The 14,652-nt window shown below is 46.7% G+C and overlaps 1 protein-coding gene across 1 annotated transcript in view; it reads right to left on the reverse strand.

Annotated features, from left to right (window-relative positions):
* Positions 1–210: 210 nt before the first annotated feature.
* SFXN5 (sideroflexin 5) overlaps positions 211–14,652 on the reverse strand; it is a 100,964-nt gene continuing 86,522 nt past the window's right edge. Inside the window, exon 14 of the mRNA XM_074147397.1 lies at positions 211–356. Coding sequence (XP_074003498.1) covers positions 279–356 — 78 coding nt within the window. The 3' untranslated portion in view covers positions 211–278. The remainder of the gene's footprint in view (positions 357–14,652) is intronic.

The following is a 14,652-nucleotide window of genomic DNA, read 5'->3' on the forward strand; positions in this document are numbered from 1 at the left end:
TCTTTAGCTAGTTCTCTAAAGTGTTTGAATGTAATTTTTTTTGTTGCTGCTCCTGTTGCTAATTTAAAACTTTTAATATTAATCTTTTTGACTGGTGTGAGGTGTCAGTTCTCTGCAAGTGTTAATTTACTCCCAGTTTGCCGGGAGCGGTAATATGTTACTATCACTGAGCTCTATTATTTGTTTTATCTTGTTGTTGTTTTCTTTTTCCCAGTTGGGATCTCAAGTTTCCCCCTTTCCCACCCAAAGTCTTCCTGGCTGAGACGGTCCACTTCCACTTACAATCCTTTATTGTAGACCACAGTCTTACTGGTGGTGGCCATTGCAATTTCTGGCTCCAGCCGAGATGTCTCAATCTGTGAAATCAAAGAGGAGGCAAGATCAGAATCGATATCCTGTTGCTGTGCTCCAGCAGGAGCTTGATAGATCACAATTAATGTGGAGAAGTATAATATGTAAATAATACAATATCAATCATGCCTTTTCCATGTCATTTTAATGTGCTTTACTGAGCTCAAGTCTCAAAACACCCCTGATATCCCTGATTTGGATTGACTTATATTACATGAATTGATGCACGCTCTCTGCCTTGTAATATTCAATGAATTACAGAGTGTCTCTGAGAATCAAACGGATCCCACCCATCGTTTTCCTGGAGACATCCCTTCCTTTTCCCACAGCCAAGGTCCTCTCGCATGGTGCTAGAAAGAATCCAGTCCCCAGAGGTGTTGTTTGCACCCGTAGGGATCCAGCAAAGCCACAGGCTGCCTGGTGACACAAGGGGACAGCACACCCTCATTTGTCTTCAGGACCAAAGCTCTGTATCCTCCAACAAGGGTGGGTAACAGACAAAATCTGCCTACCCCTTTCTCTGTCTCCATAAAATCTCCAGCCCTTTCCTAATTTTTTCCTTTTGCTGGCTTCACACAAAGCTTTCCCTTGCTCTGAAATTGCTCCGAACCTTTGCATCCCTGGGAGGGATCCGTGGTGCTCCCAGTTCCCACAGCAAGCAAAGATCCCGCTCCCAACTGGGACAGGACACCTTGCAAGATCAGACTTTTAGAAATCCTATACATTGAATTGATGCTGTTGCTGACACAATGCTAGGAACCCACGTTAAAATCGAAATGCTTTTGAAAATGTTTAACCTAGTTAGACAAATTAGCAAAAATTTGTGCAAAACAATTTAGGTATTTAAAATATTCAATGTTTTTAAAAACTGGAAAAACTGTTCTTAGCTTTCAGCTGCAAAAACCCAACAAAATATAACATCAAAGCAATCTTAACATGAGGTGCAACATAACCCTTCAGCAAAGCTGTTAAACAGCTACTGAAGCATCATGGGAAATAGCACTTCATTTATTCAAATGCACATATGTCAGGTTTTTGCACCATATGTCATTCCAAGCTATTTACAGTAATAATTAAATCTTAATCAACGTTTAACCTCTGTAAAATGTTTGAAGGGATCTAATCACCCTTCAGACTGCACTAATGAAGGAGAAATATATAAACATAAAAAGAAAATGATGCATAGATAGCACACCAGAAAGAACAGTAATTGCAAAATTGTATTTCTTTTAAATATAATCAGCAAATTATGTAAAGTAAGCCAACGAGTATTTTAAGTGAAGACATCTTGGGTGTCAGAGGTGTGATCAGCTAATTTTGTACTGCTATCCATAACAGATGTAGCATATTTTCTTTTAGTGCCATTATTAGCAACTTCACCATTTCTTTCTGTGCTGAAACACAAAGTGAAGCATTGTGCCGAGGAGAGTACCCAGCAAAGGTGCAGGAGAGGCGATTCTCACGTACACGGGCGCTGACGGGATCCATTTTGAGGGAGGATTAACTCCGATCTGCCTGTCTCTGACGCAGCTTTTCTTCCCATTGTTTTCTTATTTTTCTTCCAGAGACTGAAAGAAAAGCTCCAAGGCACTGGGGCTGGGTGGTTTCACCCACTGGTATGAAAATATCAAGGCGGGAAGTGCTTTAAAATGACCCGGAATTGGGTGGTCCAACCCTGGCCATCCATGCTGGTGTCAGTAGGGCTTGGGGACGAGGGGCAGCTTGGACAGAGCAAAACCCAACCTACTACTGGGATGTCTCTACAGAAAGCTAACAGAGAGCCCCCAACAGTCCCTTCCTCTCCAATGGGGGATGGAGAGGTAGGAGGTCCAAGGAAAGCCACGTCTGCCTTGGTGGACCCCAGGTTAGGGGTCTGAAAGCAAGACCTATGGGGAAACATTGAGGACTTGGATGTGCTGAGTCTAGAAGAGAGAAGTTCAAGGGAGGCATAGTGGTATGTGCATGTGCAAGAGGCTATGGCACAGAAGAAGAGTAATGTTTTTGTTCATGCTCTCTTGGGACACAATTCAAAAAGCATCGAGTAAGATCCAAGCTGAACAGCAGGAGAGTATCCCAGTGGGAAGGAGCAAAGTATTGCAACCAAATGCTTGGAGAAGGTGTGGTGTTTCTGTGGTGGGAGGTTTTCAGCACAAATTAGATGAAACTCACCAAGAATACTTTAAGCAGAATTGAGCTTGTCTTGGTGGAAGGAGACAGATGAGGTAACTGCTTATAGGTCCTTTTGGCTTCCTTCCCATGGGTCCAGGAGGGAAATGGCCTCCTTTCCCTGCATAGCTGAGCTCTTCATTCATGGCAAAGCTGTACACAAGGCTGTTGGGACGGCTTTAGGAGGGACAGGATTGAGCTGTGACAGTTCAGAGACAGATTATGGTGTCTAAGCAGAAGGACAAGGGAATGAATGCCTAATGCAAGATGGACACATGGTCAGGGACTCCTTTGAAGATCTTGAAAGAAGATAAAATCAGTCACAGGCATTGTTTTGGAGCTGTGTATTACTGAGCTCACTTAAGCTCCTTTCTGACACCTGGGAACATGTAAAATAAATTTGCTGGGGAGTGACTGGTTGAACTGGAGCAATCTCTGCAGATTCCCTTCCGGCTGATTTTAATAAAGCAGATATTGCAAACTGCTCTAGAGCCTCAGCTACAGGAGCTCCAAGGGTTGCCTCTGCACCAGCGAAGCAGGTACAGAAGGAACGTACTCTACAGCAGTACTGGCAAAGCCATTCAGAAATGCATCAGGAGTAACTTACTCCTCTCACTGGGAAATCAAACAGAGGAACAGGGAGAAGCATTTGGGTGATAAGCTACAAATATTAAGACACAACCTTATTATACACCAGTTCAGCCTTTGAATCCCTCAGGGCTTTTTGTTGGAAAAGTGTAATTTCACCTATTTTGGTGTAGACTGCTACTCAGGCTGTTCAGCATCCTGGACCTGCTTCGCTAGCCTTCCACTGGACACGGCATTGTGAAACGGATCTGGAGACCACAGTTTCTTCTCAAGTTTCTTCTCAAGTTTCTTGTGTCTCAGTTTCAAAGAAGACCCCCCAGAAGGATCCCTCTTGGTCATGGCCATGCTGGGAACCCCTCTAATACAGGAAACAATCTGCCATGGAGAGTGCTCTAAGGAACAGGTTCTACCGTGTTGGGACTAAACTGATGTGACCTGCCCCACCTCACATGGGGCGACTTTGTCTTTTCAAACTGAGTGCCCACCATAGGACTGGCCTTGAATTGTGCCCATCCTCTTCCTCCTGATGAGGTAGATCTACCTGTGTTAAAACAAAGGACAGATCCCCTTCCTGGCTCTGGAATGATAGTGCTGAGGTGCCTACCAGAAAAGGGCCTTCAACAATGAATCCAGGGGAAGAGAAGTCCAAGAGAGACACAAGCTCACAACAGCACTGAGGGAACCACAGTGTGAAAACACCACTCCCAGACTGTACTATAAGGGGCTTGGTTGGAACAAAAAAACCCAAGCTTTCAGGCCAATGGTTGCATGAGCATTGACCGCTCAGTACCCTGATGTACCATCATAGGAGACACTATAACAAGCCAGCAGGAGAAGGAATTGCTTCACCCCCCTGTATGGTTACTGGAAGCTTTGCTATACATGCAGGAATCCCGATCCTTGCTGGGGACATGGCCAAGGTGCATCTCCAAACTTATCCAGAAAAGTGGCTGGTGCCAGCCACAGCCCATCACAACACCTGGGAGCCAGCGTGGCCTGAGGACGCTCTTCTTCCTGATAGCTGATAGCCAAGTGTAGGAAGGAAAAAGATAAAAAAGAAAGGGTGTCCCCTGACCTTATTCAAGCAACTGTTTATAGACCAGCATCACCCAGGTAATGCAGGCAGGATGACAGCGCTGGCTTTTTAGCGGTGTTCCTGACCCGGTGATATCTATCCTCCCGGGGAACAAAGCCGCCGTAAAGGGAATCGCCTCTTGTGGTGCCCACTGCACGCCAGCTCTTTTCCCCCCATCTCTGCCTTGCAGTGGAAGCCTCTCTCCTCTCATCAGCACAGACAAGGCTAATTGGGGTGATAAAGAACTGGCTCCGAGTGCTGGCGTGGGCTGGAGGAACAAATGGTGCGGTGGTCACAGCTGGTGCTGCGGAGACGGAGAGGGAGAGGGTGTGAGGCAGGCTCCCGGCGCCCAAAGTTTCGTCAGCCCATGTTGGATGCGGGGCGGCGAGGTGGGGGGTTGTGTGTGTTTTGCATTCGCTGCTGACACGGGTGTAGCGTACATGCACGTCCGGTGAAGCAGAAGCAGGCAGAAAGCAGATGCTTTTTGTTTGGGGTTGATACTCATTTCTATCCCAGCTCGGGAAAAGGTGTAGAAAGGAATGTGCTCCTAAGAGTGCAGGGAGAGAGATAGGTCTAGGCTCGCTGCCAGGGATCCTGTAATGATATGGAAGGCAGCTAGGGGAGACAGGAGCAGATGGATTTGGCATACAGCTCATCACTCAGCCAAAAAAAAGGGAGGAGGGGGGGAGAAGAAGGAAGAAAGCAGCCAATTTTGGTAGGGGGAGGGTCATATGGACTGAGGGATGCTGCACTGGGAAGTGGGGGGAAGGGAGGATCATGCTGGTCACTGTGTCTTCTGCTGCGGCCTTGGCAGTGCCAGCGAGATAGTTTGGTGGTAGCCCTGGTTTGGAGCCCAGGAAGGCTCTCCTGGCCCTTCCAGCAGCCCTCTGCCATCTCCTCCTGGGCCATAAGACATCAGGGCAACGGCTGAGGGCAATGCCAAGCTAACCGAGCCCTAGTGAAGCCCGGTGAAGTGTAGCAAGGTTAATAAATGGCACTGTGAAGGATCAGCAACTGCTGCTTCCACGGTGGTGGACTCAGTGCACAGCTAGACAGAGAGGTGGGGCATGTTCAGCACCACTAACAGACTCTGCTCTGTCCTTGGTGTCCTCAGTGAAAGAGGATCATGTTTTTCCTTGGATTGATGCGCTACTGCTTATCAGCCACACCATGGTCACCAGGCACCTCTGCTTGTAGCTTGGTGCAACCATGGTGTGAAAGCAGCTTTGTACAGGTTTACCATGGTTTCCTTTCACCTTCAACCCGTGGTCACCTAATGCAACTCTGCTGAGAAGCAGAACCTCATTAAATTTGGTTTAAGTTCCTTACTTGGGGTCAAAAACCAACTTCATTGGGTTTTTGATGATCTTGTTCCAGCAGTAAGACTGCCTAAATGTTCTTCTTTCAGATATTTCAGATCTTCTTTTCTTCTTTTAATTGACAGTAACTGAAAGAATGCTGATGGGGCCAAAATCACAAATCTGAACCCGTGCTTAAATTTATGAGGCTTTCCAAAATTGGAAAATGATTTTAAGATGGCAAGATTTTTTCCTCCTCTGTTCAGATAAACATTTTCCAAAGCTTTTTCCAGACATCAAAAATTAAAGTTCTCTCCATAGTTCCAAGTCTTTTAGAGCCCCCACTTTTAAAGAAACATTTGGTTTTCAGAAGAAAAAACACCATTTCTAGTCAAAATGCTTACTTAAAAACATGGAAACAAGTTATTTGATTCTGTTTCTATCCTTGATGCTGGCTAAGGTGTTATCAAAATGTAACCAGAGCCTGGGAAGCCACCACTGCCCCTCCAGCCATCACTGGTCGCAATGTGTCCAAATCCGGCCCCACCTGGGATGCAAGAGCCCTCGCTGCTCGGCGGGAGCCCACTCATGGGTTTGACACCATCCACCTTCCCAAAGAAGTGCCGACTTTGGGGTTGGTGCAGGGAGGGGGGGCTGGACCCCACGGAAATGCAGGGATTAAAGAGCTGTGCACCTGCTGGCGCGGAGGCACTGAGCGCTTCCCCGGCGAGGGGTTAGAGCCTCCATTCTCACCATCCCTGCTTTGATCATCTCCTTTTGTCAGGCACGCCAAGGTATGCAACTGCACCCGGGGACTGACATTCCCTGAGAGCCTTTGTGATGCTCCCCGGCCACCGCGCTGCAAGGAACAGGGCAGATGTGCTTTTCCAGCCAGGACTGCGCCGAGGAAGCAGTCTGGCCAGCCAGGCAGAGCCCATGCACGCCACAAGCAGAGCACCACAAGGGCTGCGCATCCACACAGCATGTCCACACAACCTGTGGCATGCAACAGTGTGACCCAGGGCAGAGGAGAGACCACCAGAAGATGTTCTGTGAATGTGGTGGCTTTGGAAAGAGAAGACACTGAGGGCTGGGAGCCGTTCCACAAGTATATAGATTAAACCCCTCTGGTGTTCTGGACTCATCTATTTCAGAAAAAGGTGAAAATTTGTCACATACTCTTGCACCAAGAAAACCATCACCGTTAGTGCCTGGCTGCCTTTCCTAATGAAGTCACAGCACAGCCTCACCCAGGTGGCGAGAGCCTGCCACTGTAGATACAACTCAACTCCTGATGCACACTCGTGGAGCAAAAAGTTCCTCTCTTGCTCACGTGGTTGGAAGTAAATCAAAGCCAGTGGCAGATAAGAGTGAACAAGCTCAGGAGAGCATTTGGTTTATACTACCCTTTAACTGCCACATAAGTGGATTCACGTGTAGTTCAACAGATCTTTAAAATAAGGAACTATCAGGCAGGTAATTTGTGAAGTCTCTTGTTTGACTGCAAATCTGGAACTACTGCCATGTGTCGAGCAGGTGGGTAACCTGTTAAACCCCTGCAATGTAGTAATTTTCTGAGGGATTTCACATAAATGGCTCTGAATTCAGAACCCTGTTTGCCAAACAGTAAGTTTTTAGGGATATGTCATTTCTCTGTGGACAGTGAACCAAGCTTACACTGAAGTGCAAAAAAGAAATGTTTTGCCTCTGACAGGACCTGTGGCCAGCACATTTACACAAAAGATCTATCTCAGTGCTGCTGTCTAACCTCTGGTTGGACATACCTAGACTGGCATTAAGAAGGACGATTGCTTGAAATTAATTTTATCTCCATTTTCTCTTCCCTCCTTGCAATAATAAAAAGGAAGTAAGTTGGAATATTTGGCTGCTCTGGCTCTTGAGGGTTATCTGTTTCAGAAGATTTTTCTGTTTTTTTTTCATGGATGCTTTGACCACCAGCATCCTCCTCCAGCTGCCTGTAGGACAGGGCAGAAAACAGAAGTTCTTCTCAGACCAGGCTGGGAAGGGTCTGAATGTGGCACCACACATACCCCGCTATGACATCCGTTAGATATAAAGTATGTCAGTGATGGTGTTAGTGCCACAAGCTATTCACACTCTATCACATCTGCTGACACCTCTGAACCGTCCCCTGAAAACGTCACTGCTTTTAGCAAAGCACGAAATACAAAGTGTCAGCAGCACCTTGGGTGCCATCAGGTTTCTGTATCAAGACGAGTAGGAATATTCCTCATGCTCAACAGATGTTTGGATAGAGATGTGTAATTGCTTTTGAGACAGCTACAAGGCTTAAGATGTTACTGCCCTCACCTTAAATGGGAACAATTGACTCTGCCCCAAAGCAGAGCAGAAGAGTTTGCAGGATTTATGAGTCAGTTACAGGACAGAAACTTCATCAAGGGTTGTTTTTAACTTCAGCTTCAGGAGTTGCAAATTAGCATATCACAGCTTCTTTAAAGAAAAATCCCCCAACATTTTAATCAGCTGGGAAGAAGGAAAACATGGTATTTTAGGCTCCTGTCCACCCAGGCTGGAGCAGAGCACAACTGTCCCTGTGGCAATGAGCTCCCCTCACCCAGCGGCACATTTGTTTCCGGTGCTCTAGAAATGACTGATGATAACAGTGTTAGCAGGTGGGGTAATAATATATGACAGGAGGCACCTAAGGCTGCAACGTACTTAAACTGCTCAGCGTGTCCCTGCCTGTCCTGCAGCAGAGCAGTTCAACAGCCATGTTCTACTCCTGTGCTCCGGACCCCATGTTTGTTCACTGCCCCAAACCAGTCCACCAGTAAGATACCAGCTCTAACCTTCCAGTTCCCCATGGGAATCCTTCTGGTGTCTTAAGATGACATCAATGATGAACGGACATAAAAGCCACGCCTAGGATCATAGAATTGCCTAAGTTGGAAGGGATCTTTAAGATCGTTGAGTCCAACTATCAACCTAACACTGTTAAAACCACCACTAAACCATGTCCCTAAGCATCACCTCTACCTGCCTTTTAAATACCTCCAGGGATGGTGACTCAACCACTTCCTTGGGAAGCCAATTCCAATGTTCAATAACCCTTTTGGTGAAAAAGTTTTCCTAATATCCAACCCAAACCTCCCCTGGCACAACTTGAGGCCGTTTCCTTTTGTCCTACCACTTGTTACTTGGGAGAAGAGACCAACCCCCACTGCTCTACAACCTCCTTTCGGGTAGTTGTAGAGAGCGATAAGGCCTCCCCTCAGCCTCCTTTTCTCCAGACTAAACAGCCCCAGTTCCCTCAGCTGCTCCTCATAAGACTTGTGCTCTAGACCCTTCACAAGCTTCATTGCCCTTCTCTGGACATGCTCGAGCACCTCAGAGTCTTTCTTGTAGTGAGGAATCCAAAACTGAACACAATACAGGAGCTGGGTTTGGTGAGCACTGGGCTACGCTGGCTCTCAGACTCCTCTCAAGTCTTCCAGCTTTATAAACAGATTGAAAGGTCAATCCCCTGCAGGACACCATCTCCAATTCGTTGCAAAATTTTTGGGTTTGAGTATTCTGGCAAAGAAGAGGATTGCCCACAGCACCAGAAACCTCAAGTAAAAAAACCCAAATCACTCAGAACTAAATAAAGGTTTTGAAAACATAAAGTTTCAAATAGCAAGATAGAAAAAAAAAAAAGTTCTTTCTGTCTGACTGAGAAAGGAGACATTTCCAGTTCTCTCTAGCAACCCAAGAAGGTGAAGGGCCTTTCCTCCTTTCACCCAGTCGCTGCTATCCAGGAGGTACCAGCCTACCTCCCCAGTGAGCGTGGCACCTTGTTCTGCAATGATTTGCAAGGGACCAAGGGGTAAGACAAGGGTAACACAAACTCACCACCCATACAGAGAAATGTAGAAGTTCAGGCATGAGACTGAACAAAGAATTGAAGTGACATTGTGATGGAGAGAATCTAGGACTCTGGCATAACATATCTTCCATGAAGTGAAGAAACACACAAAAGGCCTTTGCAGGAGCTAAGATGCCTTTTCTCCTCTACTCTGGAGAAGGTGGTCTGCTCACGTATAGGAATTAAATGCTCAGGAGGTAAACTCCTGATTTGCCACATTAAATTTATTTCTACAGGAGCTCCAGAAAAGTGGATGTCTTAGGCTGGTACCACGGCAGAAACACACGTGTTCTGACCTCAGGTCACCTGGCCTCATGAGGTAAGGACCCTTCATCAGGACAGGACTTTACCACGAAACTGTTTGTGCAGGGCAGTCAGTCTATAGCATGCGGGGCAAAGGAAACTTCTTCCTGGTCTAATGGAAGAAGCCTCACATTACATGATGTAGACTCTCTTGGGGAACATTCAAGCCAACCAATAGATGGAAAAGTCATCAGCCCATCTAAAATATAATCTTGAGAATACCCAAAATAGCAGAGTTTAGAGTCACTGCTCCTTGCTGGAATGAGAAGCATTCACATAGACAGAGTTGCCTCTCCTTTTTTGGAAGAAAAAAAAATCCTACTTTTGAATGTGGACATTATGAATGTGGCAAGTTTCCTCTTTGATGAAATTGAGCAATTAGGTTTGTTCTAGTAAGAATCCCTCCAGCAGTTCTGTCGAGGAAGAGAGCATTTGTTGCTATTTGGTAAGAATGTCAAACTCTGCAATTCTCTAGCTATTAAGAAGGAAGAGCATAATGAGTATGGCAGGGTTTAGGGATCTCCTTGTTCCTTTAAAGAAGCTAAGCAAGTTCCTCAGGATCCCAATCTCCACCACATTCGCTTCCCTTGAAGGACCACCAGCCTCACTAGAAACAGGCTGCTAGATCCAAATGATTTAAAAAACAACTACAGATAATTACATATACCCGTGCTTGGGAAATGTGATTAATAAGGCATTCTCTGCAGTAAGCAAGCATGCTTAGAGCAGGCAAGTCTGGACAACTGGCCACCTTCCTCTGCTCTTAATGTCTTACTTGGAGTAGTCTGAAGTATGGTTGCTTCAGATGAGCTAAACCAACTGTCTCTGAGTATGCAGAAAAGGACATATCCAACATTATGCAGAGAGAGAGGTGAGCCAGGTAAGAGCAGGGGAAGAGCTGAGGACAAACCCGGTTGCACCAAATACAGAGACTGATAACAACGAAGAAAGGGAACAGAGTTTTCAGGGTGGGCTGGCAGAAAGAGAGGAAAGGTCTCGGCTTTCAGGCCAAGAAACCAGCAAAACCAAGGACTCGCAGGGGGGCTGCACAGGAAAGGAGGAGACAGGGACAGCCATCTCCACAGGCTCCCCAGTAAGCAGGGCAGGAATCCTTGGGGGAAGTGCTCTGGGAGGAGCCGCTCTGTTTACAGTATGTGCTGCTGAAAGGTGTCCTGAAGAAAGACAGCAATTAACAGGCCTGGAAAAAAATGGCTTCTTTCCACAAAGTGCCTTTTAAGTATGTTTTTCAAGCCACTTTAAGGGTTAATGTTTAGCTGTTTATCCGGAGTTGTCGGATGTCAGCTCTTTCTTTTGACTCCTAATGGCTTATAGCCATCAGGAGGTGAAGACTCCTCAAAAGAGATGGTGTCAGGAATGTTTTTTTATGCCCACTAGCACCCACACACCTGCAGGAGCCTGTGCTTGCAGGATAGATAGTTTACATACTTGAACCTGTATCCCAGGGACAGAGATATAAACATGAAACCAGATCCTGTCTGACACTGCTGCTGAAGCCCCTGGGCAGTATAAAAGGGTCCTTTCTCCCACACCCACCTCGAATGACCACAAATAACAGTTCGGTTCAAGCCATCGCTTCCCAGCAAGAACAAGCTCTGCTGGTCCAGGTTATGATTTTAGGGCCAGAACCTGTAAAAGTTTTCAGCACCTTTGACTCCCACAAACGCTGGTCATGAAACAAAGGACCAGTCTCACGAGCAGACTTCAAAAAACAGCTTGGTCACAAATCAAAGCCTCTCGGACAGGGAACATGAGAACAAAGACACAGGCTCCAAATCAATCAGAGCACTGCTCACTCGTGACCTTCCCCAGATGAGAGATGTCGTTGAGCCTAATAATTACACTGTGAGGTGCAAACAGGCTGAGCAGTTGTAAATCCAACCACCCCAACATTTCTTAGGAGCTTGTAAAGAGTGATGGTGGAGCTGATGCCCCTTAAGACCAGATCCTTCCCCTTCCTATTGGAAAGAAGGACATTTGCTCCCAGAAGAAGTGACTGAGACCTCCCAACCCCAGCCCACTGGGGACCAAGTGGGAATGGAAAATGCTTTGATTTTGAGAAACACTTAGGGAAAAAAAAAAAAACAAAACACGGAAAGGGGAGATGTCCTGATCCAGAAATGTTCTTTGCTTTGTGAAACTGGTTCCTTCTCTCCTGGTCATGTCTCAGATAAGTGACCCCACAGCAAGAGGACTTTCAGTTGTGCCAGGACATGAATCAAAAGGGTACTGCAACGAAATATGGCATGCGTTTGGGGAATGGGAGGTGGCCCTGCAACAAGGCAGATGCTGCTTCTCTGAGATTACCACCCATGGGTTTGCATCTGGAACTGCTGCTGCATCCAGCTGGATGAGGGCAGAAGGAAACTACTGTGCCACAACATCTTCCCTATGCTCCTGCTACAGTCCCAGAAAAAGAATTTAAAAGAGCATCACACAGTAGTGATAAGGAGTTATGATACAATAACTAGAATTTGGGGGGTTTTATGACTTGGGAGGGACAAGAATGTCAGTGTCATGTAGAATCTGGAACTTTTGGTTTGTTTGGTTTTTAGAAGCTTTCTGCAGAAACCTCAAACGCTGAATTGACGCCCTCCCTGAAGCAGGAGGGAGCTTGCGGCTCTTGGTTCAGCAACTCAGGCTAAAGCACCACTAGAAGCGGAGGGGAGGACTACTAAGCCTGAAGTGTCCCCATGTGTTTAGGACTACCTTCACCTGGGAGCTGTACTTGAGAAGGAGGTTTAGAACATGTGAGCCTGCCTATGTCCTTGCCTTGAATATGCCTGAGTGACCCAAAAAAGCTCTGCTGCCACTTTGACTTGGAAGTTTATAGTATGGCGGGTGGTCTGACCTTTCAAGCTCTAAAGCAAATACAGCAAAAGCTTCGGGCTTCTTTCTGTCTGTGTCACACTGGGGATGATGGCAGAGAGAGAGAAACTTAAGTTGGGAGCAGGAACTGGGGCAGATCTGTGCAGCCAAGAGCAAGTCATAGAATCATAGAATGGTTTGGGTCAGAAGGGACTGTAAAGATCATCTAGTTCCAACCCCCCTTCCATGGGCAGGGATACCTTCCACTAGATCAGGTTGCTTCTGACAGAAGAACCTGTGTAGGAGGCCTACAGTAGGTTGGGAACAGTCCGTAGGCATCTGCAGAGCACAGGAACAACACTGACAGTTACTCTGACAGCTAATGATAACAGCTCATTACCATCCTTGGGAGAGCACCTTCCAGCTCCCAGCGTGTCTCTCTGCAAGCCTAAGTACAACCCAGCCAAATCATCTCAGGCCACCTAAATACTTCCAGTGATGCACAGACTCCCCTGTGCTAGTGCGCTCCTGGGCAGCAGCTTTCCTGTGCAATGCAATTAGAAGGAAACTGAAAGTTGTTGAGGAAATCTGCAGCACAGGAAACAAGCTACTGTGATTTTTATTTTTTTTTTTTCCTGGTTGCTTTGACAGGAAAGGTGTTCTGCAGATGCCAGGCTGCCGAGGGGGGTGAGGGGGGAGAGCAGTGGAGGTGTAACGGGAAAGCCAAAGGGTAGGGCCAAGGGGGAAGTGGTGTGTGAAGTCTGGCTCCATGGGAAACACACGTCAGGTCTGGAAACCCTGCCCTGACAGCTGGCACAGGTGAAGGAAAACCTGGGCTAGGGGGTGAGAAGGGGGGCTAAGTCCGGAACACATTGTCTTCTCTTCTTGATGTTCTCAACCAGAGTCCTGGTGAAAGCAGGGAAGGAAGGGAGACATCAGAGAAGCAAATGGTAAAAGCATCCCTGTCTTAAATGAAGGAGATTGAAACCTTGCCAGAAAAATGGCTGTTTAGCGCAGAGTCAAGTCCAAGTTCACTGCTCATCCCTTAGGCCTCAGGCCAACTTTCCCTGGTCAGCAGATTGCAGTTACTGCATGGTCACCTTCTTGAGACATACAGGTGAGGACTCCTGTTGTGCTGCATGACTGAAGTCCCATCTCTCTGCATAAGTTACTGAGACAGCAGAATTGAGTACTGGGGACTGGTCCCATGGTGCTTTGAACTGCTTTGGTGACTTCATGAAGATTCATGGCCAAGGCTGTGAATTGATTTGGTTCAAGGAATGATTTGTCACAAAATGAGCTGGTGACAAACACTTCAGTCTCTAGGCTTCAGGTCCATGCCCTGATGGCAAGGGAAGGCTCCATCAGAAGTATGGGAGTACAAATGTAACTCTTTGCTTTGTGTGCAACAGTCTCAGGCACTTAAAGCAAAGGCTGAAGAGATCTTTGCTTTCCACTGCTCAGTTCAGGCATGATCCTGTCATGGTGCAGGAAGACATGACTCTCCCCTAATGCAAGATTAAGGCCATGGTCCTCTGATGTCAAGATTCTGGTCAAATAAGCCCTATAAGCCATAAATCAAATTAACCTAGAGAGGTCCCAGACAAAAATTATGGCACCACAACTTCCTCAACACTTGCAATGGGACAGACAGTGCTATAGCCACGTGAAACAACATGAACCAGAATCCAGTGTCAGGCTCTGGGGACAACCAGTGTGGCACAGATTGCATCCATATGGCCAAACTCTTCTCCTAAAGAGGGAGGCTTTATTCGTTGGGAGCAGTCCCTGGGAACGCTACCCTCCAGCACTAGCTGGGAAGCCAAAACTGATCCAGAGAGGACATAGATAATTAACCAGGCTGGACACCATGGGCTAATGTCGTGGTTTTGGCTGAATTTACCAAAACCGGACCGACAGATGGCCCTTTCCCCCCCTTCCCCCCCCTAAAAGAGGAGAGAGGAGGAGAAAGAGATAAGGAGATTCAGAAGTTTAGAATGAACTAAACTACTTCAATGAAGAATTAATATTAAAATAAAAATAAAGAAGAAAATAATGAAATAGATACAATATATACAAAACCGTATCAAGCTCCCAGGATGACAGTCACATCACCGGCAGGCACTGGGGAAGTCCCAGACTGGACTCAGTGACGAATG

This window comes from Numenius arquata, chromosome 5 (genome assembly GCF_964106895.1).
Source record: "Numenius arquata chromosome 5, bNumArq3.hap1.1, whole genome shotgun sequence".
NCBI lineage: Eukaryota > Metazoa > Chordata > Aves > Charadriiformes > Scolopacidae > Numenius > Numenius arquata.